At 35.9% G+C, this 27,798-nt stretch overlaps 2 protein-coding genes across 3 annotated transcripts in view; both read left to right on the forward strand.

Moving 5' to 3' along the window:
• LOC114543779 (protein bark beetle-like) overlaps positions 1-10,454 on the forward strand; it is an 18,925-nt gene extending 8,471 nt beyond the window's left edge. The window contains exons 3-6 of the mRNA XM_028562632.1: positions 650-1,362; positions 1,606-1,837; positions 5,917-8,490; positions 10,207-10,454. Of these exons, the coding sequence (XP_028418433.1) occupies positions 650-1,362; positions 1,606-1,837; positions 5,917-8,490; positions 10,207-10,454 (3,767 nt within the window). The remainder of the gene's footprint in view (positions 1-649; positions 1,363-1,605; positions 1,838-5,916; positions 8,491-10,206) is intronic.
• Positions 10,455-12,451: 1,997 nt separating this feature from the next.
• LOC114543780 lies at positions 12,452-26,101 on the forward strand. Of its 2 annotated transcripts, XM_028562633.1 has the most exons (18): positions 12,452-12,690; positions 13,222-14,052; positions 14,803-14,897; positions 15,218-15,343; positions 16,435-16,537; positions 16,930-17,108; positions 17,611-17,814; positions 18,117-18,224; positions 19,425-19,707; positions 19,991-20,188; positions 20,403-20,652; positions 21,720-21,858; positions 22,644-22,823; positions 23,145-23,299; positions 23,452-23,584; positions 24,383-24,481; positions 25,347-25,497; positions 25,696-26,101. In XM_028562633.1, exons 1-18 carry the CDS (start codon positions 12,561-12,563, stop codon positions 25,956-25,958), a joined length of 3,627 nt encoding a protein of 1,208 aa, XP_028418434.1. In that variant the 5' UTR covers positions 12,452-12,560; the 3' UTR covers positions 25,959-26,101. The 2 variants fall into 2 exon arrangements, with proteins under 2 accessions (XP_028418434.1, XP_028418435.1); XM_028562634.1 differs by lacking the exons at positions 23,452-23,584; positions 24,383-24,481; positions 25,347-25,497; positions 25,696-26,101 and having other exon boundaries at positions 22,644-22,837; positions 23,145-23,250.
• The last annotated feature ends 1,697 nt before the right edge of the window (positions 26,102-27,798 follow it).

The following is a 27,798-nucleotide window of genomic DNA, read 5'->3' on the forward strand; positions in this document are numbered from 1 at the left end:
TATTCAGCATAGCTAAAAACAACACTATCGTATAGCTACCTTAACGTACACCACGTTTATTATTTAAAAAACCCCGCACATTTCTGCCTATAAAAAGCGTTATAAATCTATGCGAATTACAAATTTAATGATTCAGATTCGGGTTGAATCTTCAAATTAGGTCTCTCTTCATACCCTTCGCATCATCAAAACCACCCAATTACGCACATAAATTACAAAACCGAAACTATTTTATGCGTGTTCCAGGAATCGGTCGTAACTTCCAAGTATATCATACGTATAGCTACATTATATATAGAGCTCTGAAATCTGAATATTTTTTTCCCAATAGCATATCCGCCATCACTTTCAAATGGTCAATGCACACTGTCACTAATCTCTGATAATTCCTGACCTGCATATGTTCACGCACTTGATTGTTTCACAGTTTGGATATAGCTATCTAAATGTTTTGCATTGAAATATAGTATAATCATGTCGACCAATAGAAACCGCAGACCGCAAGAGAAAATACACGATCGCGGTTTCCGTTCGCTTCCGAGCGGAATGTTATGAACAGCTGAGAACGACCTGAGGTTTGACCCAGGTTAACCGCGGTTTTTGTTAAGTTATTTCTGGACAGTACTGTATATCGTTCTATTTAAACTAGGACACGACGACGACGTTGGATTAATATGTACCGGGCCAAACTTTAAGTTGGAAACAAGTAATCTATCGAGAAGCATATTCCATTTTGCCGGCAAAGAAAGATCGTGTTTAATCAATGTTAGAATACATGTTCTAAAAGAAGATCGGTTTCTGGAAGAAAATTCTTCACTACGCAAGTTTACCAGTTTCAAAGCAATTGTTTGTGATGGCGAGTGTCCTTATCTCAAAAATGCTGACATATCAGGTTTCGCTTTGGCTATCGAAATCCGTACCTACGGTATAGATATTTTGTTAGGCGATATAAAGATCACAGACTGTCTCTATGGTGTTGTGGCAACGAACAATAAAATAAACAGCTCTGTGAAAAATGACCTCAAATATAACAAAGACATGGAAATACTTCGCTTTAGAAACTTTACGGTTATCAATTCTACCGCAGGCGTGTTGCTTATTGATTATTCTTCCTTTAATATTGAGTTAGAGGAATTTACGATCACAGGCTGCCATACCGGGGTGGAAATTTTGCAAACAATCTTCACGAGATTTAAGTTGTCAAAATTGAGGCTCCAAAATGGCGTCAATGCCATCAGGTTACGAAGACACCCAGGGCGCTTTGAGCTGGTCGATCTTTGTGATAGCAGCAACAGCGTTTACAACGAATCATTTCCTGTCGAAATCACTTATTACAGTGGTCACAGCAACCCTTGTTCCATGGTGAGTTAATACATTTTGTACTTATTAAGGCAACTAAATTGCAACTAGGGTAAACGCGTACGGGCCAGTTGAAGGTGCCTGAAACTTGTTATTGAGATTATCAAGAAAGTAAGCCTTGTCTGACATTTGTTTTGTTAATTCATTATACCATATATCTCGGTCAAAAGTAGTTGGACGAAAAAAACACGGGAATCAACTTTAGGGAAAAAAATTAATGGAGAAAAATCTTTTATCACGTTTTAGGTGTTCGCAACCTCTCCAGACCAGGTTCTGTCAGCTTTTGTTTCAGATCTTTCAAATGTCAAGTTGCGGATTCGCGATAGCAATTCATCTGAACTACTGTTTGAGCTATCCAGAGATGATCTGTCGCAACAATACATCGTTGAATTGAAAAGTAGTGCTGTTATTGTTGAGATCGAATTTGAAATATATTGGTATTCGAGTAATCTCAAGATGTTTCTATTGAGTCGACCAGGTAAGATACGAATCTTGCTTATATTGATAGTCTATACTCTAGGCCTAGGCACTACGACCGCATTTATTTCATTCATTGTCATGAGACACAGACGAATTATTTGAATTGGTTTGGAATAAAAGGCTTTAATTGCTAAAAGGCAATTACCAATATATCTAGATGTAAAAATAATATGAAGATTTGAAAAACATCATCCAGGTAATATAATAAATACTACAATTGAACTCGAACTTGAATGGTTGTATACGAGAAAGTTAAAGATGTTTCTTGTAAGTCGACCAGGTAAGATATGAATCGTGCTCATGCATATTCATGAGTTATATCACTAATATAGGAGCTTGTATTCCGGCCGAATTGCATAGAGAAAAAAAATCTATAAGACGAAAAACACTATCTTTTTAATTTAATATAAAGACAACAACTTTATACTGCGTGTATTACACCTGCAATTAACAGCGTTCATTACCAGGGGCCGGTTGAATAAAAAGGTAGTTAACTTTTAATATAGTCTAACTATAGTGGCAGAATTGGCCAATCAGAATAATGTATTTTCTAGTTAACTACCATTTAACTACTTAACTGAATGTAGTTAAGATTTTTATACAACCGGCCCCAGAAATCTGCGACATAATGATTAACATTAATTTAAATTATAATGATTAACATTAATTTATACTAATTTAATTGCATAATGCCCTCAACGTTTACCACGAAATACATATAGTAAAAGGGGCAAAACGTAAGATCGCCATTGCCCTGGACTTTGCCTAAAGTTTGCCGACCTTTGGATCAAATCAACAGCCGTTTCGCAACATTTTTTTAGTGTTCGAATCATACTTACCGTGTTTCTAAGTTCAGCAAACTGATTCTGTTCAAATGTGCAGGAAAATTTTTATCAGGAATACAAAAGACAATATCTGAACAACAATTTTTATTAGCTATAACTATATTAAACGGCATTTCATCAACTATAACCGAATCGAAATGTTCGCATATGAATAATCAAATGTGAGCGATTTTATAAGTTCGTTTATTGAGAGAACACGGCCAAAATTTTAAAAATATACTTTTGAAAAATTCTGTTAAAAAAGTAGTGTATTTTTCAAATTGTAGGTTACTTTTCCATTACCAGAAATTTGCGACATGATAATTTGCATTTATACTAATTTGCATTTAACTTTCAGCATAATGGCCTTCAACTTTTACTATTAAATACATATAGTAAATATACAAAACCTTAAAATGTCGTTGCCCTAGACCTTGCCCACTGTTTGCCGACCTCTGGGTCAATAGAACAGCCGTTTCCCAACGTTTTAATGATCGAATTACTTACCTTAGGTATTTCTACGTTCGGCCAACTGATTGTGAACAAATGTGTATATAGCCTTCGTATTGTTCAAGTTCATGATAAGACTGATAATATTTTTTAAAGTGATTGCAGTGAAAATCCGAGCCGTACAGAAAAGTTTATACACAAATACGAAAGACAATATCTTTAACAACTTTTTTTGGTATATTACACGTCAATTCATCAACTACCTGAATCGAAATATTCGAATCAATGTGAGCGATTTTATAAGTTCGTTGACAGAACACGGACAAAACTTTGAGCAATATATTTTTAAATTTGGCAGATTACAGAAATGCCCAAGCAAAAAAATTCGGCCACCAAAACGTTTCTAAACAGCTGCTCGACCGATCTAGAGGTCGGCAAACAGTAGGCAAGGTCTAGGTCAACGGCATTTTTAAGTTTTGTATATTGACTATATCTATTTTATAGTAAATGTTGAAGGCCATTATGCTGAAAGTTAAATGCAAATTAGTATACATGCAAATTATCATGTCGCAAATTTCTGGTAATGCGGAAGAATTTGCTGTGAATCAGACACTTGTCTTATAAATAATTACATAATTTATTGCATATCCGCTTGAAAACTGTCATCTTGAAAACATTTGCGTGCGCTATATTATATGCGTTATATTTCTAGTGAAAAGATATAGGTGTGCCACATTTCATCGGATGTTACTTTTTTACCACTCCCGCAGAATCCCGCGGTATATGCATGTCTGCCCGGGTACATTGTGATCGAGTTTCTACGCTAGGGGCGTTTGCAGCCTTTAAAACAATTCATGCCGTATTTGTTTCTTTAACAGAACAAAATCCCGCTATTTTACTGAGAAAATTCTCCGTTTCTCCATATAATTCTAAAAGGTTATTTTGCACTTACCAGACTTAAGGCGTTGACGAATGCGCCCAAACTAACAATATATTTTGTATTGTATAGCCAATAATTTTTGGCAATACGGTATAATTATAAAGAAAAGGCAAATCTTCGCTGTCAAACAGCGATTTTTAAAAGTTCTACTGTTCGATCTTTTAATTTTTCTTTTAACAAACAAATACTGCGCGAATTGCTTTAAAATATTTCAGTAAATCTATATCCATCAAAAATCACGGGCACAATCCACAGGGTGTATAAAAAAAACTGCAAATACCATAATTTGTATCCATGAGATTATACATTAGAATTTCAATGACTGTGCAACTAATTTCGCTTCTGGGATTTGAAAATACGTTTCCCAGGGTTATCAAAACAAGCACACAAAGTGAAATAAACTTATGAGTTCGATTACGAATGGCTCAGTTAAGAACAAAACTATACGAACAAACTCAACCTCCGTCTAAAGTCGTGTTAATTGGAAAATTAAGCACATAACACAAGGGTACGCAAAACACAATGGTTAAGGCCGGCGCACACTAGAGCTATGTGCTTAGCAAAAAGTCATTCGTGGCCATTGGCGTAAGCCAGTTGCTCTCGTGTGCGGGTGACTTTTCAGGCGACTTCAGTAGCCAGCCTGTCGATTTGTCCCGCTATGCTAATATTTTAGTGTTCACTGACTGTGAAAACAATAGATTTTTAAAGACATGAATGATTATAATAACTCAAAATTTACATAGCGGGACAAAATCGTCAGGTTGGCTACGCCACTGGGCGACTTTGGTCATTCGTGCCACTTACGGAAAATATCTAGCATGTTTGACAATTTCTACCTCGCGTGCCGAAATTTTTCCGTGTCCGGCAAACTGAAAGCTATCTGCTTATGGATTGTCTTAACAACGCATGCGTTATATACGAAAGTATACATCCAAGATTGCGGACAGTTGCAAAAACAAAATTTTGGATGGAAGTGAAGATTAGACTAGACTTCCGCTTTAAACACCGTTATCCAAGTGCTATTAATTATATTACCTGTTTGCGAAAGCTCACTAGTTATTTCTGCAATAGCGCATTCCCGTTTTTCTCTTTCTGTCTTCTTCTGTTTCTAAAATCTGTAGAATTCACATCGTATAAACACCTGTATTCTGGCCAAAGGTCAACCAGTTTGTCTTCCAATATGCCCTCAGCCACCAATTCGTTTTGCTTTGTTTGCACCGCTATCTTGGATGTTTACCTTTGTATATTACGCATGCGCTGTTAAGACAACCCATAACTCGGATAGCTTTCAGTTTGCCGCACACGGAAAAATTTTGGCACGCGAGGCAGAAATTATCAAACATGCTAGATATTTGCCGTAACTTCTGTAAGTGGCACGAATGACCAAAGTCGCCTGAAAAGTCGCCCGCACACGAGAGCAACTGGCTTACGCCAAAGGCCACGAATGACTTTTTGCCAAGCACATAGCTCTAGTGTACGCCGGCCTTTAGGGAGCGTTAGTAAACATGGTAACCCTGGGAAACGTATTTTAAAATCCCAGAAGTGTAATTAGTTGCACAGTCATTGAAATTCTATAGTGCATTAAATTATGGTATTTGCAGTTTTTTTTAATACACCCTGTATACCATGCGCACCCGCGTTTTCCTGTTAACCGAATATTTCTTTGCTTTTTGCATGCACATGCAGAGTTCTGAGCTCAGATGGCATGAGAAAAGTTATCTCGTGGAATTTGTAATCAAACGGAAAACAGCCGAATTTTTTTCTCTGACTGAGATTAGAAAATATTGGCGATCCATGCAATATAGTTAAGATTGTCTGATCGAATGAACACGCATTTAACTTGTTCACTTATTCCCCTTGTAGAGCGATCACAAAAGAACGACATAAACGAGATTTCGGATGTAAGTATACGACAATTCACGGGGATTGGAATCAGGCTTGACGTTAATCACTACACAACAATCATCAAAAATTCTGATATTACAAATACAAGTACCACGTGCATATCCGCGGCGCTTGGACAGGGATCAATATTAAAACTAATAAACAGCACATTTAAATACAACGTCAACGATTACTCTTCCATGCTAGAAATATCCATCAATGGTTATTCTCTTGTCCAACTAAATGGAAATGTGTTTCGTAGTAACCACTTCAAGAACATTTTGAGACTCCAAACTGTTAATTCAGGAATAACAAGAAAAAATCCAGATCATATATTGAAATTAACAAATAATACATTTCAGTACAATACGAATCCTATCAGTGCAACATCGGCTATGCTGGAGTTAATCTACCATCGCTATTTTCTTATCCAAGTAAATGAAAATAAGTTTCAGAATAACCACTTTAAAAACATTTTGATATTCCAAATTTACGCTTCAATATTGCCTAGTTACAGCAGTGGATCTTCTTTAAAACTAGTAAACAATACCTTTCAGTACAACAGGAACTCTATCAGTGCAACGGCTTTGTTGGTATTTTCCTTCAATAGCCATAATGCTTATTCGTCTACCCAGATAAATGGAAACATTTTTCAAAGTAACCACTATGAGAACATTTTGAAATTTCAAGCCCTTTATTCCACATGGACAAACTCAAGAAACAAATTGTTATTACTTGACAACAGCTTATTAAATAATACAGCAAAAAATTTAGTTGATTTTACTGAAAATGCTCAGGTGGTTGTCATTCGTGGGAATACATTGTGGCACAATGCGGTGGTAAGAAGTGTCTTTAATCTAGTCAATAACCATCCCACGAGCAGTTTGAATTTCACCAGAAACAGTCTGATTGCCAATATTATTATTCATCGACGCACTCCAAGTTCATTTTATGATATCAATGATGTTGCAGCTGTAATCTTCTTAAGCAGACAAATATTTGTGAATGAAAATTTTTTTGAAAACCCATTTCTTCCTTTGGAATTGATGCTTACGCCAAACTTGAATTCACATCATATAAATGGGAGAATGAATTGGTGGGGATTAACAGACGTGAACGATGTAATTGCGAGAATTTTTGATTTCCGTCATCGAAATTATTTACCTCAATTAAATTTTTCACCTTTTCTTGCAAGTGCTAATCTTTCTGACGTCTTTAAAGGGGAGACAAATATCATGTTTAGAAAGGGAAATGTACTGGGAGGTCTCGTAACTGAAGACATTATCCTCGAGAAAGACAATTCTCCTTTTATTGTGACGAGAGACATTATAATTTTACAAAATGCTTCGATAACTATTCAAGAAGGTGTTCAAGTCAATGTGAGTCCACGTATTGGATTTCATGTTTACGGCAAGTTGGAGTTGCTTGGAAAATTGAGTGCTCCAATCAAATTTGATATTGCAACGAGTTTGAAAGGAATTTCCAACTTTGGACAATATCCGATTCGTCTTGTGAATGGTTCAAAACCATGGGAGGGTATTGTTGAAATACTTTATAACAATACCTGGGGAACAATATGTGATGATTATAACACGAATACTAACAATATTGTCTTATGCAAACAGCTGGGATTTGAGGGTTATAGTGGCGGCTATCGTTATACGCCCAGTTCTGGTAGCGCGAAGCCAGTTTGGTGGAGACATGTAAGATGCGACTCAGATACTTATAATGATATTGCCAGTTGTTCTTTCCAAGGCTGGGGTGTATCGTGTTATCGTAGTCTATGGACTGTACGCTGTAATCCTGGCTCCTGGCGCGGAATACGATTCCGAGAAACGGCTAAAGCAAGTGAAATATCCCATGTAAAATTTGAACGTGGTGGAAGTAATACCCAATCTCATATAAGTCGCTATGTCTTGCATTTTGACGTATTGAGACAAGTCATTAGAGATGTAGAGATTCGCGAGTCTTTCGGTGGAATTAAAATTGCTTTTCAAGTACCTGGTTCTAACATGGCAAATATACTGATTGAAAATAGGCGCAGAAATGGCAATGGAATTGAGATATTTTCGTCACTAACTTGTTATAATTGTAGCGTTTTCAACAAAGACAAGGGCGTTTTAAGCGAAACAATTGGCATACTATCATTTACTGATGATCGTGAAATTAATTACATTGATTCCATACTGCGAAACATTATGATGAGAAAGGAAATTTCAATTTGCGGGCAAAATAGAGAAATAACCATTGGTAGAAAAGACATGCAGATTATCACCACGTCGAGAACGACTTCCTATTCCTCCACGAATGTTGAATGCATTTTTAAGATAACACTTTTATCGGAAGCTATTTTAACTACAGAAATAAAGAGATCAGACATTGAAATATTGACAATTACCGCGTCAAAAGTAAATTCATCAAAAAACATAAGCCGTTTTAACGCTAGCCACAGCGATACGTACAACTTTGGACCTGGTTACTTAACTGTACGTTACTGGCGAAGGGCTTATTCCTATGGAACAAATATTAGAATTGTTATCGTCAGTGCAAAAGGTAACTACAAGGACTATTAGCTGTAGTTAAACGCCATAGACAGTACCCACCAGTTCAAATAGTATTTCATGAAGAAAGCATTACTGTCATTGCAATATAGGGATATTGATAGAATTTTGCAACGATTGGAAATAAGCATAATAAGGGCTGCTTTCCACTTACGCGTTATTTTTCGCGCGAAAAATTTGTGATTCCATATTTTTATTATTTAACACATGCATGGTTCAACAAAGTTCATTTAATTTATTTACCTAGCTTTTTCAAATGGCGTATACAAGGATTTAAACTTACTTGCATGTACGTGCGAATGAAAAACGAAATATTTGCATATTTTCTTTTGAATTCAGAACAGTCAAGTCGCACTAATTTATTTATGCTGTTAAAATTCAAAAGAAAATATGCAAATATTTCGTTAGCAAACGATTTCGCTGTCAGTGGAAATCCGAGTGGAAATCTGATTTCGCTGTCAGTGGAAAGCCGGTTTTCCACTAGCGATATTTTTCGCGCGAATCGACATTTTACTTTTGTTCCAGAGCTCTCAACTGCAACCATCTGGAACAAATTGCTCAAATACAGAGGAATAAAGTCGCTTCGCGCGAAAAATATCGCTAGTGGAAAACCGGCTTAACTCTACTGTATATCAACGACAATGCAGCCCCAAGCACTCAGGCGTTTACTGATTCGTTTGTATCGGCTAAGGGGCTGATTACATGAGCCCTCTTACCCGAGATTTAACGAAGCGTGAGATGACTTTGAGGTATTGAAATAAGTCTTTATGATACCAAACAAGCACATGCTATTGTTGTGGTGATTATACGACTGCCAGGATCATGTTATTTGCTTATTTCAATATCTCAAATTCATCTCACGTTTCGTTGAATCTCGGGTGACCGGGCTCATGTAAACAGCCCTAAGGGCTGTTTACATGAGCCCGGTTACCCGAGATTCAACGAAGCGTGAGATGATTTTGAAGTATTGAGATGAGCAGATAACATGATTCTGGTAGTCGTATAATCACCACAACAATAGCATGTGCTTGTTTGGTGTCATAAAGACTTATTTCAATACCTCAAAGTCCTCTCACGCTTCGTTGAATCTCGGGTAACCGGGCTCATGTAAACTGCCCCTAAATCTTGTATTGCACTTACACTTAGCATCTTCATGTATATATTTGGTGAAAACGCAACGATAACCGCTTCTTCATGCACCCTAATCAATTTTGAGCCCCATACCAGGTTTAAATAAACTATACTTGGCTAAGATTCAACATTATTCTCAATTGAAAAGGAGACTATAGGAAACGTAATGTTTCGCTGCTTTAATATTTAGATTACCTTAGAGATTAGTTGAGTATAAGACATCCATATCAAATTTTCATATCCCTCACGTACGTCTCACTAGTAGGACATAGAATGGGACAAACTGCAATTAACTTGGCATCAAATGTGGTATAACAAATGCCTAAAATGGACAAAACACTTCTCGACGTTTCGACCTCAGGGCCTTCGTCAGGAGAATTAGTATGACTATAATATGATCATACTAACTCTTCTGACGAAGACCCTCAGGTCGCGCGAAACGTCGAGAAGTGTTTTGTCTATTTTAGGCAGTTTTTATACCTCATTTGATGCTAAGTTGTTTGAAGATGTTGCCACGCTGCTCCCTGGTTATATTGAAACAAACCACAATTAGTTTGACCCTGCATATTTTGTTTAGAAAACGAGGCGTCCTTATTGAAAACTGAACTTGGAACTGCAATTTTAGTTGGTGGCTTGCTGGTCAATAATTATTATGGCATACGACAATATCGCCGCAGTCGTACAAAAGATCTTAAACTGCAAAATGTTACCTTGAGGGATAATTATCATGGCATTTATAGCGAATATCGCTCCACAAATCTTTCTCTAGAACAATTGTACTATAACAGATGGGTATTATGCTATATACCTAAGAAATTATCGTGATCATGTGGGTGATTTATTTCCAATATCTATCTCAAATCACCAAAAACTGGAGAGCTGCGTTATCCGAAGAATGAGACGCTCTGTGATCTATGTCCGTTATACTGATTATTATTACCCACGCCGGCAAATAACGTTCATAACTTTTCACCGTTGTATCATACTCGAAAACGAAAGAATATCTGAGGTAGATTATTCGTCGCTACTCAATTTATATGTCAGTGAATGCAGCATTTCACATACTCGTAATATTGGGTTCAATATATATCTATCAGAGTCCATCAAAAGAGTTTTTTCACTTTCCCTCGACAAGAACTTAATATTTAAGAATTGGGGAATGCTGTTGAGTTACGGGGCTTATTCCGTGGACAGTTTGCAAACCCCAATCACAATTAGAAATAACATTTTTGTAAACAACTCTCTTCGACCAGGAGATGGGTTAATAGGCTTCTATGGCAAAAGAATAAGAAGTATAATCACCACTATCAACAACAATACCTTTATCAAAAACAAGTGCTCCTTTATGATAAAAGTTGATTTTGAATCGAATCGGATGCCGCAAACGTTTGTGATAAAAAACAACATTTTGGAACAAAATGAAGCCGTTCCCTCAAATAAACAGAGATATATTGAGGCTGGTGTCACATCTTACACGGTTGGGCTTTTTGGATGCATGTTTAGCAATTATGATATTCATGGGAATATTTTCAATAACGAGAAAATGAAGAAAGAGTTGTTTGTCGGACGTACATGCGGTACGAATTACTTTTCAAATGCAATTGATGCTACACTTAATTATTGGGGCACGTCATCCAGCGAAAACTTAACGGAAAGAATTTTTCACGCTGACAATTGGAATGACAGACCAAGAATAAAGTACCTTCCAGCTGCTGCTACACGGAATTTCACGACAATTATAAAGCAAAAGATACATGCATACTTGAACCGATCCAATATTGGTGGTTATTTGCCTTCTTCTCTGCGTCTGACAACAGTAAACAGTCCATATGTCGTTATGAATGATTTAACAATATCCGAAAACGCCACACTGGATATTGAGCCAGGCGTTCAATTGTACTTTAAACCGCACATTGGTTTGCTAATTCTTGGAAATATCATCGCCCGTGGAACAACGAATGAAAAAATAAAGTTCTGCTCTTTGAAAAATAAGTGCCAAGTTAGGTCACATAGTAGGGTCCGACTTTTTGGAGGAGATGAAGAATATAAAGGAAAACTGGAAGTTCTTGTTGATGGAATTTGGCAGAGTGTATGTTACTATTACTTTACTTCAAAAGATGGGACAGTGGCCTGCAGGCAATTGGGTTATGGTAAATACATTAATCATTATGGAAGATCCCACAATACTGATCCTCATTACAAAGTTTCCTTGAACTGTCGTGGTAATGAAACTTCTCTATTCAACTGCAAGAACCAAAGTGTTAGTCACTGTGGCTACAGCTGGTATGCCTATAAATACGTATTTCTCGAATGTGAAAGGAATTATAAATGGGGCGGTGTACGCATTGTCCATGGAAACATCGTCAATTCGAGTAGTGGTTATAAAGGACAAAATGAACAGTCGTCATTAGAAAATATTTTCATTAACGATGCGAGTACATTGCATGGGCAAGCTGTGTCTTCTATCCAGGTTATAGGACGTTCCCCATTAATGACAAATGTTCATATCAGTGAAAGTAACGGGATTGAAATTATTGCGCAAAGGCGTACAATGGCGCTAGAAAATGTTATTTTCGAGAGCAGTTTGGAATTTCCAGCAATATCGATTCTGGGAAACAAAGGATCAGTTTCAATCTCCCGGTGTTCATTTGAAAGAGGAAAGCAACATGGGATAGCTATTGCCCCAATTAAAAACATCACCTTCATGTATCCGTATCTCGGCCACAATTTGTGCAATTCCGTTCAAAAAGTCTACGTCGACGATGAATCATATATTTATCTAAGTGAAAAGGATACAATTACAGGCATATTTGTGGTTTAGAAATATCATCTCCGAACAATACAACAATTCATTTCCGACTGCTATCCTGGGTGAGAAGTTCGTACACTGTAAATGTTTATAATGGTGATCGTTCCTCGACAATCGCAAGCATGCACGATTGGAACGTTAATCAATATGAACACAAAGTTATTGTGATTCCATCAAATTCAGTGTTGATAGAGGCAGACATATCAACATTGAGAGGATTTTTAGCTGAAATTAAAGTCATTGGTCAAACAGGTGAGAAACTTTTGTATTTTTTGAATTTTGATCCATCAACTTTCTTGACTCCCGTCTTAATCCCATTGACCACTCGGATGGTAATGATTGCTTCATCATTGTTTTAAAATGTTTTAGATCAGACCATGCGGGCGAGTTTTGTTATACATAATTTAAGGAGAGTTCTTTATTTTTGATATGACACTGTCAATTCCTTACATTAATTTACTTGTTCACAACTATTACTAGAAGAAAATTTGCAATTTGCTTATCCCGTTTCTTAGTAAATAAAGGCAAAAAGAATATATTTAGTTTCGACCATATAAATGTTTTCACCATTTTTCCCATTTCACTTTTTAGGCGGGCATGACTCCCCCCACTTTATAGGGGAATTATAGCAACTTTTTGTTTGGTTCATGCCGTGCTTTTGGCAGTGATAGCCATTGGCATAGGGAGTTGTACATAGGTATCGAGTAAACGATTGGGCCTGCATGGAATCCAAAAGTGATATTTTATATCCTTTCAAATGATCCAATTTAATATATTTTTAAGGGACATCCAAGCAGAAACCGGAGATCAACGTTAATATTGAAGAATGTAATTTTCAAGAAATTTCTGGTTCAGCGGTTCATTACACTTCAGATCCTGAACTCGCCAGCACAGTAACGATTAAACGTAGCCACGTGACTTTACAAGGAAACAAAAATCAACCAAATACGGCATCAATTGAAATGTTGGTTAAAAACAACGACACAGTAGAGATCTCAAACACGGTATTTTCCAGTGTCAGTCGAGGGGGGATCCACATCTACCTTTACGATAAACCAGGAGTGATAAATATAGTTAATAACGTCATTTCCGGTAATGCCAATGGCAGCGAGTCCGTTTATGTAGTTGTTGTTGGAAGTGGTACGTCTAGTGAACTTCTAATGGCTGGAAACTACTTTAATCGAAACGATATTTCTTACCCACATGGACTGGTTGTAATCAAAAACATGAATGCAATCGTTAAAGACAACGTGTTCTACGAAAACAATGCAGAAACTCCATTTCATTTTATTAATTCAAAAGACCGAAACATCTCGCCTATCGCTACCAAAAATATATTTTTTTTGAATAAGGGATATTTACATACACTGCTGATTCAACCAAACGGTCGTGAATTTATTAACGAAAACTTTTTAATCAACCCGGCTAATCTGTTCGAAATCAGTACTCTGCCAAGCAGTTTTACTAATTTCGTAAATGCCACAAATAATTGGTGGGGAAACGTGAATCCCAACGTGATCATGAGGAAAATTAAGGATAAAAGAAGTGCTGTCGGATTGCCACGTGTAATATATCAACCTTTCTTAACGACACCAACACTCATATTTTCAACAGGCAAGTAACCGATTGTAAAGTTAGTATGTATAGGCTGGTGCAGTTCATATATATGCTGATGCCGAAAGCGAAATGCGAACGGCTCTACGTTACAAGACGAGATTTAGATACCTGGTTAGATTTTTTTACTATAAATTTGTTTTGTATGCCCATGTTAGGTTTTGTGTGTTAGAACGTACCAGTAGCGTCGCCAGCTTGATAAGTGGGGGGACTTATTCATATATTCGTGTTTTATATTATTCATTTCTTTTCAAATTGATTGTTTTATCGGTCTGTCAATATGAATATATGAATATGTCCACCCCACTATCGATGCTGGCGACGCCACTGGAACGTACAATTGTACGTTTGTGTGGATTGTTGTGTAATTTGGTAATTTCTCACTTTTGCGTTACTTATTTAGCTAGACCGATTGCCAGGTTTTGACAGTTTACTACGGACTTGTGATATCGATTTAAAAAATGGTGTCTTCTTGCAATTCAATGGCTAAATAAGGAAACATTTTTGAAGGTGCACGGCGTATATTTTTAGTGTTAAGCTTTCGGTGATTGACCATTGTTCCTTACCGAAAGCCTTGCAATTGAAAAAAATATTCGCGGCGTACCTTCAAATTAATAAAACGAGTCTCAGTTATGACGAAAATTGAGGTTGTTTCAAATTATTATTTACCGTCTTTTATGAATCAAAATATAAGTAAGTTCTCCAGAGTAAACGTTGTTGATTGATTAATTAAGCTTGTCTCTCTTTTAGGATTATGCCCGTTTGGTTGGATAAATATTGGCAGGAAATGCTACAATAATCTTAGAAGTCCTCATAGTTTTACGAAGTCCAAAGAAATGTGCAAGGTTAGAAAACATTTTTATCATTGATTGGCTTACAATAGAAATCCGTCGGGCAGAACTGAATATATGAATATTCATTATTTAATCATCGGTCTAGTTACGCCCCTGGCTGCGGGCGACGTTTATGCAAACTTGAAACTCCATGCACTGCACTAGACAGTTGAGATATTTATATAATTTACTTATGTATAATTATTCAGTTTTATCGTAAGGGCATTTCAGTAATTCAGCTAGAATTAATCTCATGCAAGGAAGCTGCATGTCTCAAGGAAATTATACTATAATTCATAGATTTCTTTATTCCATTACTTTACAACCTATAGAAAATTGGTGGGAAAATGCTTGCTTTTCACGAAAATGAAATTGACTCACCGGAAGTGTTGCAAAAATTGCATGCAAAATGGGCATATGGAACACGATCAAGTATTTGGATCGACGTCTTTAAAGAGGTAGCTATATTGATATGGTGCACGAAAGCAGTTAGTAACATTAGTTTATAAAATATAAACCAATTTCAAAACTGATGGTCACAATTCAAAACATCAGTATATAGATATATCACGGCAGCAGAATAGCTTATCACCTGCGTTGCGGCAATAATATATATTATGGCAAAATTTCAGCATATATATTTTAGAACAACGAAAATTTTCAAATTTGAAAATTTTGTTCGCGTATTTAATTTATTTCCTTTGTTATTAAGAATTTTCTGTTGTTTTTACACGATATTCCCCACCAAATTTTATGTATGTGCATGTATTATTGACCGAGTTTGATGTCTGGATTCTGTGAAATATCAGACGGAGGATTTTAGTACAAGTGAGTTCAATAATCGGTTTTCTAAAGGAAAATATGTAAAAAAGAAAAATATGTAAAAAATATTTGAAAATTCTCCAGTTTCTTGCCGGTTGGTAATTTTTTTGCTTTTTTTTATATTTCTTTTGTAGCTTAAGTCTTGAAATTTCCACAACAAATATAACTTTTGAATAACTTTAATTTTGACACACAGCCCAATGTCTGGCGTCAAGTATTTCAGCTCATAACAATTCAGCTCTTAAAACTATTTTGGCTTCAAGCTAATATGCGGATGTTTGTCAGGAGTTAGCGTTCCAGTTTACTTACAGTTTATGGGCTGAAATGCATGAGACATTCGGAGTGCTGGTCCAGTGACGGAATATATGGATCACGGTCCAATTGACCATAACAAAAAAGATGGCGGATGTACATTTTACCAGGATGCATTGCGGTCGGAAATCGTTAAAAAAAATGAACTGACGTATTTTAAAGGACAGGCATAAAACAAGAAGTTATTTTCTTCGCTGTGTAGAAATTTCACGTCATAAGGAGTTTTTCTTGCCATCTTTTTTCAGTCAATCATTCTTAATGCCCGCAATGCATTCTGGTAAAATGTACATGCCGCCATCTTTTTCGTTACGGTCAATTGATATGGATTTTTCCGACCGCTCGTCAACCAATCAGATTATCAGAGGATTTTGAAAAGCCATAAAATAATTAAATATATCCATCTGTTCTTTTCAAGGATGCGATTCCATTCCAGAATAATAGATGTTGGATGTTCGATGGAAATATAAAAAAAGCTTCATGTGACATAACGAAGCCAACAATATGCGAAAAGAGTAAACGTATGTTCCATATGCATCGTTTATAAAATAATATAATGTATATCAAAATAACAAAATTGAAAATTAAGATACTTTAAGATATCTAATTAAGATACATCCATGCATGCAACAAACATATTAATACTAGAAATATATATAAATTAGCCCTAACAAAGGCCCAAATGCATGTCAGAAATTGGTTGCCGGGAATAAAACGGAGCTCCTTTAACTTCGCCTTAATACAAGAACTGACAACTTCGTTCTCTCTCGGGTTACTTCAATGATATAAATTTTAGGGCATGAATTAAGGAACCGAAGGTATTAAGAGTAAATTGAAAGAGATTTAAAAGAGATTTTATAGAAGATATTTTATCCTAATGCGATTGAAGTATAAACGTTTCTTTCTTATATAGGTATTCGTTGTATCAATGACTGCTCCCTCAACGGAATTTGTCTGGGACAGACGTGTAAGTGTGATACTGGATGGGAAGGAGCTGATTGTTCGTCATATCACTGTAAAGATGTTGGTAATTGTGGGACCTTTGGAACTTGCGTTGGACCAAATCATTGTAAATGTCGTTTAGGATGGAAGGTTAGTCCAATCGATGGTTGTATGTCAAGGCATTTGAATCGTTGGATATAATTAGGCGGCAACAATTTAAACTATCGAAATTTAAATTAATTAAAAGTTGAAAATTAAAAAACAAATATATAATTGAAGCAGTGGTATAATAAAATATTATATTTTAATGTAATATACAGGGTGTTTAAAAAAAGTACCAACTATTAAAATCAAGCTTTTGTTCGAATGACTTATTATTATGCTAAACTCACGGGTGCTTATTAAATTAAAATGTATAACGAGATGCTCAATTTGAATGCTTTAACCTAATCACTATGCTATTTACCAGTGCATTATATAATCATGCATTAAAATTCCAACCGAAGCTTCATTTCAATAAGGAGTACATTTTTTTATACACCCTGTGAGTACGCAATAAATCTATTTCTTTTCTTTCCTCACATTTCCGATACATTTAAAAGAAGTATTCATGTGTCTCTTATGATACAATATTTTTTGTATATTGTTTTAGGGTCGTGGTTGCACTGTTAGTTATTGTCTGCCGTTCAGAACTTGTCAAAGTTGTCTCTCACGCAGAGGATGTGGTTGGTGCGACAACACAGGGAGATGTTTACCTGGTACAGGTTATAAAGCAGACATTGGCCACTGCAAATCGTGGTTTTATCACAACTGTATTAGTGTTGGACGAAATCCGTCATGTTCTAGTGCTATAAAAGTGAGTAGTTAATAAAAGCGCAGGCGAGCGAAATACGTATATATATATATATATATATATATATATATATATATATATATATATATATATATATATATATATAAATTAGTTGCCTGATGATTGCTTGTTGCATGAAACTTGAAGTAGCAACTTATTCATTTTAAAAAATTGTAATTGTAATTATATATTATATTGCCGTACTTGAAATGCTATTCTTTAAAAAATATATTCGATTGGAAACATTAATCACGGATGCGTCTGTGTATTTATACGTATCAATTATTTTGTATAATTCATTACAGGTTATCGACTGCAGCACAAATTTGTGCAATCCTGACCAGTCGCGGTCAAACAAAGGAAGTTGTCAGCAATGCAAGGATTTGGAACGCTGCTATAATTACAACAATACAGTATGATTTTGATCACTTTATTAGCTATATCATAATTCATGGCCAGAAAATTCAGACATAATTAACACACTACTTCCGCCTAAATTTGCATATGGTGTCAAAATAAAGCTTCGTGAGTTTATAGTAAACTGTAATGTGCACAGTACTAAATGCTAAAATACACCTTTAGGTAGGTCGATTATAATTTGCCTTATTTGCTCGTTGCAGAGCAAATACAGTATTTCAAAATGTTTTATCAGTATTCGTCCAGCATTTTCAAAATTTATCACGTTGAATACCATATAAAACGAAACTGTAATAGCGTAGAAATAAAATAAAAATGCAGAGCCGACATAAACCTTTACCAGCAAAGTATTACCTCAGGATCTTTAATATGACACGAATTACAAGAAACAACCAGGGCAAATTGCAAAGATGCAATGATTTTCTTAAATTTTGCGAAATTGAAGAATGCGCAATATAATTTATAGTTCTGCAAACGAATAATATTTGAACAGATATGCAAATTTCCTATGTAAGGCAATCTGCATATTCCATGTCCGCAATTTCTGGCCATGTGTTTTAGTCGGAATGTCTGGTTACTATGCTAAGATCATGTTCTCCAATATTGCCTACCATTTGGCATTTATGGATGGTAAGGCTATAAAGTTAGGGCCGCCCAGAGGGGAGCGGGGAATGGGGCAATTTGCCCAGGGCTGCAGTGTTGCAGGCACCACCTGGGCTGCATGGGACATGTCGCAGAGCTCGGAAGTTTTCGTCCAATTGGACTAATGCTTTTCTATGCTTTCTAAAGAACGAAGCTTTGCTATTGGTTGAAACAGAAATGTATTGTAAAGTTCAGCAAATGAAAATCATTCTTGCGAGGAGCTAGAATGAGCCTGGGCTACGGGAATATAATTTAAAACTATTTTCGGAAATATATAGTCTTTTTTTAAAATAATTTTGGGTTTTTTTAAGGGTTAGGAAATGTAACCCTATATTCGATAGTGTAAAAAATCTCACCCCCAAACCCAACTAAATCTACTTGATCCCCCAAAATTTACACCACTTCAATCGTATTACAGTGGTATAAAATTACATGAACTTTAGTATGGTATTTTATATAAAACGCCAATCTAGAAACACGAAGATTAAAATTTAAAATACTACACCATGAAAGATTAATTAAACAATTATAATAAGTTTCGAATCTGCGTTCAGGACAATTCCACATCACCAAGATGTTATGGGTGGGACGAAAGGAAATGTGCGAAAGGATTTGTAAAGAAGGACTACGAAGACACTTCGCGGATTGACAAAGTCGTAACGATGTCAAATGTAAAACTAATCAATTCCGATGACTTGAAATTATATGGTTGTCCAGTTGAAGAGAACTTGGTTATTGTGACAAAACAAAGCAGCATAAAATTCAAAAAAGGAGACATCATATCAAGCACGCAAGCAGAGGGAGTGTTTCACAAAATAGAAGATATCGCATACACAGGTCAGGGGTTTTCGTGTTATAATAGTACCTAGCAGGGGAATATATAAAACAAATAATTAAAAAATTGTAGACGCACTGTACCATGCATAGTTTAACCGAGTATGGTTTAATTTTATTGCATGTCGTTTCACCGTTTTATCTTTTGTATGCCCTGGCGATATATAAGAATAGTATGATGTTAAAACCTATCATTCCATGCAAGTACCGCTTGAAGACGAGAAATCTTTGGGTACGTCGTGCGTGTTATTTTTCAAAAATCACAGCCCTGTAATTTCTTCTATAGATCAACATGTTCTCATGAGCGTAATTCCAGCAAGACTGGAGGAGGCAATTTCCTACAGTGATTTCAATCAAGAGGTTCCACTTCAGACCGTGTTAGTTCAAGACCTGTTTGAAGACCGTCCTGATGACAGCTTATTGCAAGATGTTCTCTCAGGAGACTCCCCAATTAACGGAACAAAAATACATACTATTTTTACTGGTGGGTTTCACAATTGTTACTAGCATGATTATCGCTTGAATGCAATTGCAATAAAAAGCTGCTTCAGCTAACAGATTTTGCGGTACCTAGCAGGTACATCTATAATATTGGTAACTTTATTGGCGCATTTCTTAGTAATTATGATTTTATAGTTTCAAATTTAATTTTTTTTCTAAATCCAAGATGAAATTGAAATGCTTACCTTATCTGCTAGGATCAGGCAACAACGTATACAAATGTTTAGCAAGAACCTACACGACTGAGGATGATGAAGAGGTCACAACTTTCTTCTTGGTCATTCCCATGACATCCATCGATGGAAATTTGAGTGTTGGTCATGTTCTTGTTGGCAATAGCAGCGACGGTTTTCTAGAGACCGTTACTGACATTATTCAAGAGGACGATGCCATGTTTGTTTATACTGAACTGACGACGTGTAGCCACAGTTTTTCAAATTTGAAGAAGTATGTATAGCTACTTGATATCTTAATAGCCGCGCGTAAGCGGTAAGCCAACCTGCATGCATGTATATAAATCCTCGTTTAGTAGCAAGCTGAACGTTTCCGTTGACTTATGGCCGTTACCGTAGTGCCACAAAACCTTTCCGACAGTGATTATTGTAATTGGTTTTAATATCAAATTGATACGTTTCCCGTTGCCAGGGCCGTAACTAGAACGATAATTGGGGGGGGGTGTTTATTCATATATTCAGTTCTGCCCGACGGATTTCCATTGTGAGCTATTGCACTTACAAAAAAAATCCGTCGGGCAGAACTGAATGTATGAATAAACACCCCCCCAATTATCGTTCTAGTTACGGCCCTGCCCGTTGCTAAAAAATAACGGACAGAGACGACGTTGTTCTGCACGCCATAAACATGATTTTCAAAGTATGTCGACACAGTTTTGTAGGTTGCGTGACACCGTAAATAGTTTAAATGATCCTGACGCTATAAACCTGCCCTATAGTTCTTACTTATTGACGTTTGTAGCCAATTAAGTTCAACCCATATAATAGAATTCAAATATGACATTTTAGTTTTAGTGAAGGTGTTTTACAATCCAAAAAACATTGACATTGTTGTCTTTTGGATTGTCTATGGTTTTTAGTAGTATTTAAAACGCAAGAAGGAGTGTGAATTCGAGCGCTAGCGTGAGTAAAACGCGAGTTCGAGTGTTTTAAATTACTTCAAATACACCGCATTGTTGTCGAGGAATAAGTTTACTCCATGTATACAAATGCTAGTCAGGATGAAACATTATAATTTTAAAGAATACTATAATGAACGTGACAAATTATATAATGTGCCATCCTAATTATAGCATTCATAATACTTTACCGTGTATAAAGCCACCACACATGACTTCTTATGGTTCATTTCAAAGGCTGAAATGCTTATGAATTATTAATGAGTTTTTGAAATTCATTTTCTATTTCTTTTTTTTCCATATAATTATATATTATCAAAAATTTAACATTTTGTATACGTAAGTTATTAAATTCTCACATGATTTCACGATATGTTTCTAGATTTAAAACCTTAGGAGAGTCAACTAGCTCTTGTTTGGGTGGAGACGATCTTCTTGGCTTAAAGATAACAGGAAATGATGCGAACGTCACGGTCAGAGATATAATCGTTGGGAGAACAAGTGGTGCATTTTTTGGGAAAGTAAGTAAATTCAATTGTATAATCAATCAATCTTTGGCAGTAGAACGTTACATTTCATTAGCAGTGCAGTTTTTGTACCTGGCATTCTTCCTCGATAAATATCTTTATATACCTCCCGTTGTTTTCTCCCCAAAATAGACTCGTGGCTAACTAAGTGTTCATGTATCAAAAAAATACATATCTGCAAATGACTTCTCTCACTTCTTTTGAATCTTTTAAATTTTGAATTAATGCAATATGAAGTAGCACTCAGCTTTGGTTGAATGATAACGCCTCCCGTACGCTTATACGATATTCATATGTCTAGTAAGGTCATTTTATGCCAAATTTCGTATTTGTACGGACGTTTCGTGCCTGCGTATTCAAACAAATCAATTGTATAATTTCCATGATGCGCATGCAGTGTGAGTTTCCATGATGCGCAGTAATGTGACAGTAGAGCCTTCATATCCTATTAACAATAATTCGATGTAAATACATATATGTTTGATTTTGACTTGCGGAAAAATGGTTCGCTAGCGTCTTAGCAAAATATCTACACATAGAAATATTTATACATAGAAATGAGATCATCAAACAAATCATCAATTTGTAGAAAACATCGCTTGAATTAGTTTTATGAAGAACTTTTGGCCGTTAACCAGGACCTTTATCACTGCAATGAATTTTTAAATGCAATGATTTTTCAACAAACAAACATTTTTTGCATTTATTGTAACTTTCTATCAATTTTTTCACACACTTTTGTATTAAGTCACTAGCTGTACCTTTTGGCTTCGTTTTAGGTCCTTAGTTTTTACGTGGAGAATGAAACCTATTTTGTGGAGTTGATGCCACTAGTTTCAGTAAAAGATGGAAATATCAAGGAACAATTCAATATCAGTGCTACCAGTCCTCGTCGGCGAAAAAGGGCGGAATATGACTTCACAGGGAAAGGGAATTTTAAGAAAGAAAAACATGAACGAGTATATACAATCAAGTTAATAACGACTCGGGCAGATATTTGCAAAATTTTCATGGATGCAGTTACCTCAAATAGATTGCCGCAGCATACTATGTCTTTTATCTATATTATACCGTAAAAAAATCGAGTACAATTTATATGTATCGTTGACTTAGGCATGCACGAATTGTGTACTGGTGTATATTTTATTTTTCTAAGTCAACGTACATTTTTAGCATGCGAAAATTTCCCACACCCGTTCAATGTACAGCAAATATATATATATATATATATATATATATATATATTATATATATATATATATTTTTTTTTTTTTATACAGTTCGGTGAACATCTTAAACTGAGTGCAAGCGTCGAGTTTAATGCTGCAGTGAAAATCAGTCTTCGCACTTTTTTTTTTCTGATTAAGTCAGTCGGGGTCACCTTTTCTGGTGATATGAAATTAAGCCTGAACGCTAATTTCGATCCATCAGTCAGGTAAACAGAAGCACCGAGTTTTGAATGGTAAAAAATCGTTTCTTTCGAGATATAACATGCACTTAAGGAAAAGGAAATGTTACCTTTATATAAACCGAGTTAAACAGTATATTAATATATATTAACTTTCATTTTCATAAATCATTTTCAAGGTTTTCAAAAACGTGGAGCAGAAAACTGATCGACAGCAAGGAAGTTGGCCGCTTCTGTATACCTTTAGGCCTAGTGCGTGTACCCGGAGTGTTTAGATTGGATATTGGAATTTCTGCAACTGCTTCCGCTTCGGTAAGTATCATGGGATCGACCTTAAGATATCTGTTGAAAAATTGCCAGTTTTGAAGGATATTCGAACTCATCTATTCATCATGGAATATGCAGATTGCCGTAATAATTTGCATGTTATAAGGAAAATTTTAGGAAATAATTTTATCTTTATAATGGTTGTTTCTTGTGCGATATTAAAGCTCCTAAGGTAAAATTTTGCTGGGAAATATTTATGTCGGCTCTGCATTTTCAGTTTATTTCTATGGTATTACGTCATTCGTATTATACGGACTTTGCGGTATTCAACGTGATAAATGACCAAAACTTTGGCTTGAAAATGCAGGAGGAATATAGTGAAATACTGTGTCAAAACGTTAAGATAAACTTGCTCTGTAACGAGTAATTCAGGCAAATTATAATCGACCTACCAAAAGCTTTATTTTTAGCGTTTAGCACTGGGCACATGCAGTACAGTTTGCTATAAACCCACGACGTTTTACTTTGACAGCATAAAAAATTATACAAAGTGTCCCAAAAAAATGTCCCCACTATTGAAATCAAGCCTTTGTTAGAATCTGATTGCCTTAATATTATGATAAACCCAATAGAAAGCAATACGCTTTATTTCAATGCCTCAACCTGATAACTATGCTATTTACACATACACTGCTGCGTTGATCATGCATTCAAATTTCAACAAGAGCTTTATTTCAATAGGGGGGACATTTTTTTGGGACACCCTGTACACATTTAGGCAGAAGTAGAATGTTAAATATGTCTGAATTTTCTGGCCATGAATGATAATTTCTCTTCTTTAAGGCTTCCGCTTCGTTATCCGCAAGTTTGCAATCTGAATATTCAATATCAGCAGGCGGTGAATGGAGTGGAGGGAATGATGTTCGGCCTAAATCTGATAAGGTACAAATATATATTGGTGATATTTCACACCGAAACCACTATTTAAAACACAGTATATAGTCGGATTTCATAAAATTCGTATGTAAAATTTCGTTATCTTAAATTAAACTCCATGAAACATGAAGTAGCTAGTTTTATACCGACTGTCTACAGGGCAATTTTGTGCCGTAATTGTTAATTGTTAATTTTTAATGTTGATTGTTAAAATTAATGTTTCCTCAGCAGGAATCTACAGGACGTTTTGACTGTCTTTGCGCGGTTGGAAATCAACAAGTTCAACTTGTTTTGTTGAACTTTTAGAAAAATATCTTATCGATCAGCATTATTTAATACTGTTGCCAGAGACGTGCCGGGCGAGAAGCGTATTCGAAATACAAATATTCAAGCCCAACATAGTGCTTTCAGTAAGGCCATAAAAAACAATTTAAACCATTTGAGAGTAAAGAAAATATATTGACAGTAACGTTTTGTCTTAACTTCTATCCCTATCAACTTATTTTATAGTCCTTACTTCGTACTGTCATCGTGTCGTGACGTCTCTGTCCCTTGTCCTCTCATGTACTGTTTCATCCTCACTTTGTCCTTGTTATCACCCTTTGTAAATTGATACCTTGTAAATATATTACTAGTCTATATATTCAAATTATCATGTAATTTATCATTTAGTCTGAAGATGTCTTAAATTAAGACGAAACGTTACTATCAATATATTTTTATTACTCTCAAATGGTTTAAATTGTCTTTTATGGCTTTACTGAAAGCACTATGTTGAGCTTTAATGTTTATATTTCGATCAGCATTAACTTTTTAAGTTTCGTTACTGCTACAGATGTTCAGCATTATATAAAATCTCATCTACATGCAGGGAGGGTCAACGCAACCGTCGTTTGAAGCACGCATAAAAAAAGCATCAGCGTCCGTCTCAGCATCTCTTACACCAACTTTTGAAGTCCACTGGCCATCGGTGACCTCAAAACCGTTCCAGGCGGCAGGATGGCTTCTTCGCACAATTTTAGGTATATTGTAATACTCTGTAAAATCTTGTAAACCAAAGAGTGGTTAAAATGTAGTCAAGATGGCGATGCTATTATATTGCTATCAAAATAAGGAAATTAAGCATAAGCCCTGATGTAATTTTGCTCGCAACTCTAATGGTCATAAATGAACTTTCACATTAATTTATTGTTAGCTTTCAAATCACTTACTCATTTTAGGTAGTAAAAAAGGCTCGACTCTTCCATCGCTCCTCGTCTTCAAATTAACAGCACCAATCACTGCATCGGTGGATGCAAAATTCTGTACCGAAAAATGTCCTTACGCGGGCCGAAACGTTGAAGCTAACTTCCGTGGAGGATTGCCCACAGTCTCCGGGTCTCTAACCATCAACATTGGACCATTTAATAAAAATTGGAAAATTTTTGAAATTTCTGTGTACGAATCCGTTAAAAGGTGGAGAAAAAATCTTTTCGAATGCTGACTGAATTGGGCGTAACAATGACTGAATAGATTGCCATGGTGACATTAGTGCATAGAATGCATAATTTACAATTTTACATACATTTATACATACATTTTCTCTATCATCCATTTAAACATGTTTCGAAATGCTTCTGCGTACTTCTTGGAATTGAATAGGCGTCATGATTTAATTGTTTGAATATATTATAGTGATGTTTCTCTACCGGTTGGGCTAAAGTGCCATGTTGCATTAAAAATGGCAAACCTGGCAGGATTGATCCAAAAACTAAAGACTGCGAAGAGGAATGTGACTGCATTCCAGGCGATTCATCATCACCCAAAGGTGTAAAGGTATGTTTATAAAAATGATGGCCAAGCTTAATTCATTTCGAAAAGCTAGCTGATTTAACAAAACAAGCACAAATTCAATGTGAAACTTAGTTGCGAAATAAAGTCAGCATATTTAACAAGTATACCACGAGCTCGAGTCGTATATGAGCTGATAGCCAACGAGGTGCGTAGAACCAAGTCGGCTATCAGCCATATATGACGAGAGCGAGTGGCCTATAATTGTTTTATAATAGAGCCAAATATTGATTGTGTTTCTGGAGACAGCACTCTCCAGAATTCTGTCAATTTCTTTTTTATTAACCTCAGCAAATCTGTAAGCCGTTTTGCTTTTCTAAGGTTTTGCTACCCACCGTATACGAGCTGATATACGGTGGGTGGCTCGAGCAATCAGATTGCGGAATAGCTCATATATAGCGAATAGCTATATTATAAATTATATATCGGGTGTCCCAAAAAACGAGTAGTCTCCGAGATTTGTCAAAAATCAGCAAAAGATGGCCTGTTAAGTTTGTTTTAACAATACTGGTCCGTAACATGGTTTCTTAATTGTAACTCATATTAGTTTTTTAAAAAAATCGCTTTCAGTTACTTGTTCTTACTCGTCTGCAAATTCATGTCGCCTAGAGCTATTTAAAGCAGCAGATTTGGGAAGTTCCTTATGACCAACAACCTCAAAACTTGGGATAACTTCGGGAGGCGATTGTTAGGTCATGTCGAGATTTGGACGGCCACATTTGGGCGAATTAGAAATTACTCTTTTCTCTTCGTAGATGCCAGATGGTTCTTGCAACTGTGAAATGTGTCCTGATAATTCCGTGAAACGAAAAAGAAGTGGCAACAAACCAGGATGTCCATGTTTGTGCAAAGATAACACCGAAAAAGAAATGAATTTCGATGGCTCCTGCCCGGTAATTGAGCTAGAACAGCACAATGCTATAGTTGCGTTTTTTCAACGTTTATAAATGTCATATAATTTAAAAAACTAGTGAAGAGATCTGTAAGATCATTAGTACAAAACGTTGAAGTATATGGCCGTATTAGTTTGTTGGTGTCATTTCACTGCAGTTGTATGCATATGCATGATATATTATTATATTGCCGTAAAAACCTATGCATATCCGGACCGTCGTCTGTATATTCTGTATCTGGAGTTTGGACCAATATCTCGGATGTTCCATGCAGTTCAGCCGTATAATAAGCAGATTATTGATCTGGCTTATTTGGTCTGTAATGTGAAATATCAGACCTAGGTTTTTTGCATGAACCTCGCTCCTTCCATACCAAAAAGCTCAGTCCATACGAAAAGCCTCGGTCTGATCTTTCACAGTACAGACCTCACGCTCGGTCAATAATCATGCAGTTATTATTATCGGTCATGCGGTAACATGGGATACCTAGGATACATTGAGTGTTTGCTGTACGTATAATTATGTTGTTATGCAATTGAATTTCCGTGTGGAATCCGTGCTATATCGCGCTATATAATATAATACATATAAACTAGCTCT

The sequence above is a fragment of the Dendronephthya gigantea genome, unplaced genomic scaffold (genome assembly GCF_004324835.1).
Source record: "Dendronephthya gigantea isolate DGI-Jeju-01 unplaced genomic scaffold, DenGig_1.0 000551F, whole genome shotgun sequence".
Taxonomy (NCBI): Eukaryota; Metazoa; Cnidaria; class Anthozoa; order Malacalcyonacea; family Nephtheidae; genus Dendronephthya; species Dendronephthya gigantea.

Excerpts from the sequence above, each read along its gene's own strand:
- LOC114543780 (XM_028562633.1), top strand. The coding sequence starts at position 12,561 with ATGCACGATTGGAACGTTAATCAATATGAACACAAAGTTATTGTGATT. Across the intron at positions 14,053-14,802 it reads AACACTCATATTTTCAACAG|GATTATGCCCGTTTGGTTGG; the intron begins GCAAGTAACCGA and ends TCTCTCTTTTAG. Across the intron at positions 24,482-25,346 it reads TTCGGCCTAAATCTGATAAG|GGAGGGTCAACGCAACCGTC; the intron begins GTACAAATATAT and ends ATCTACATGCAG.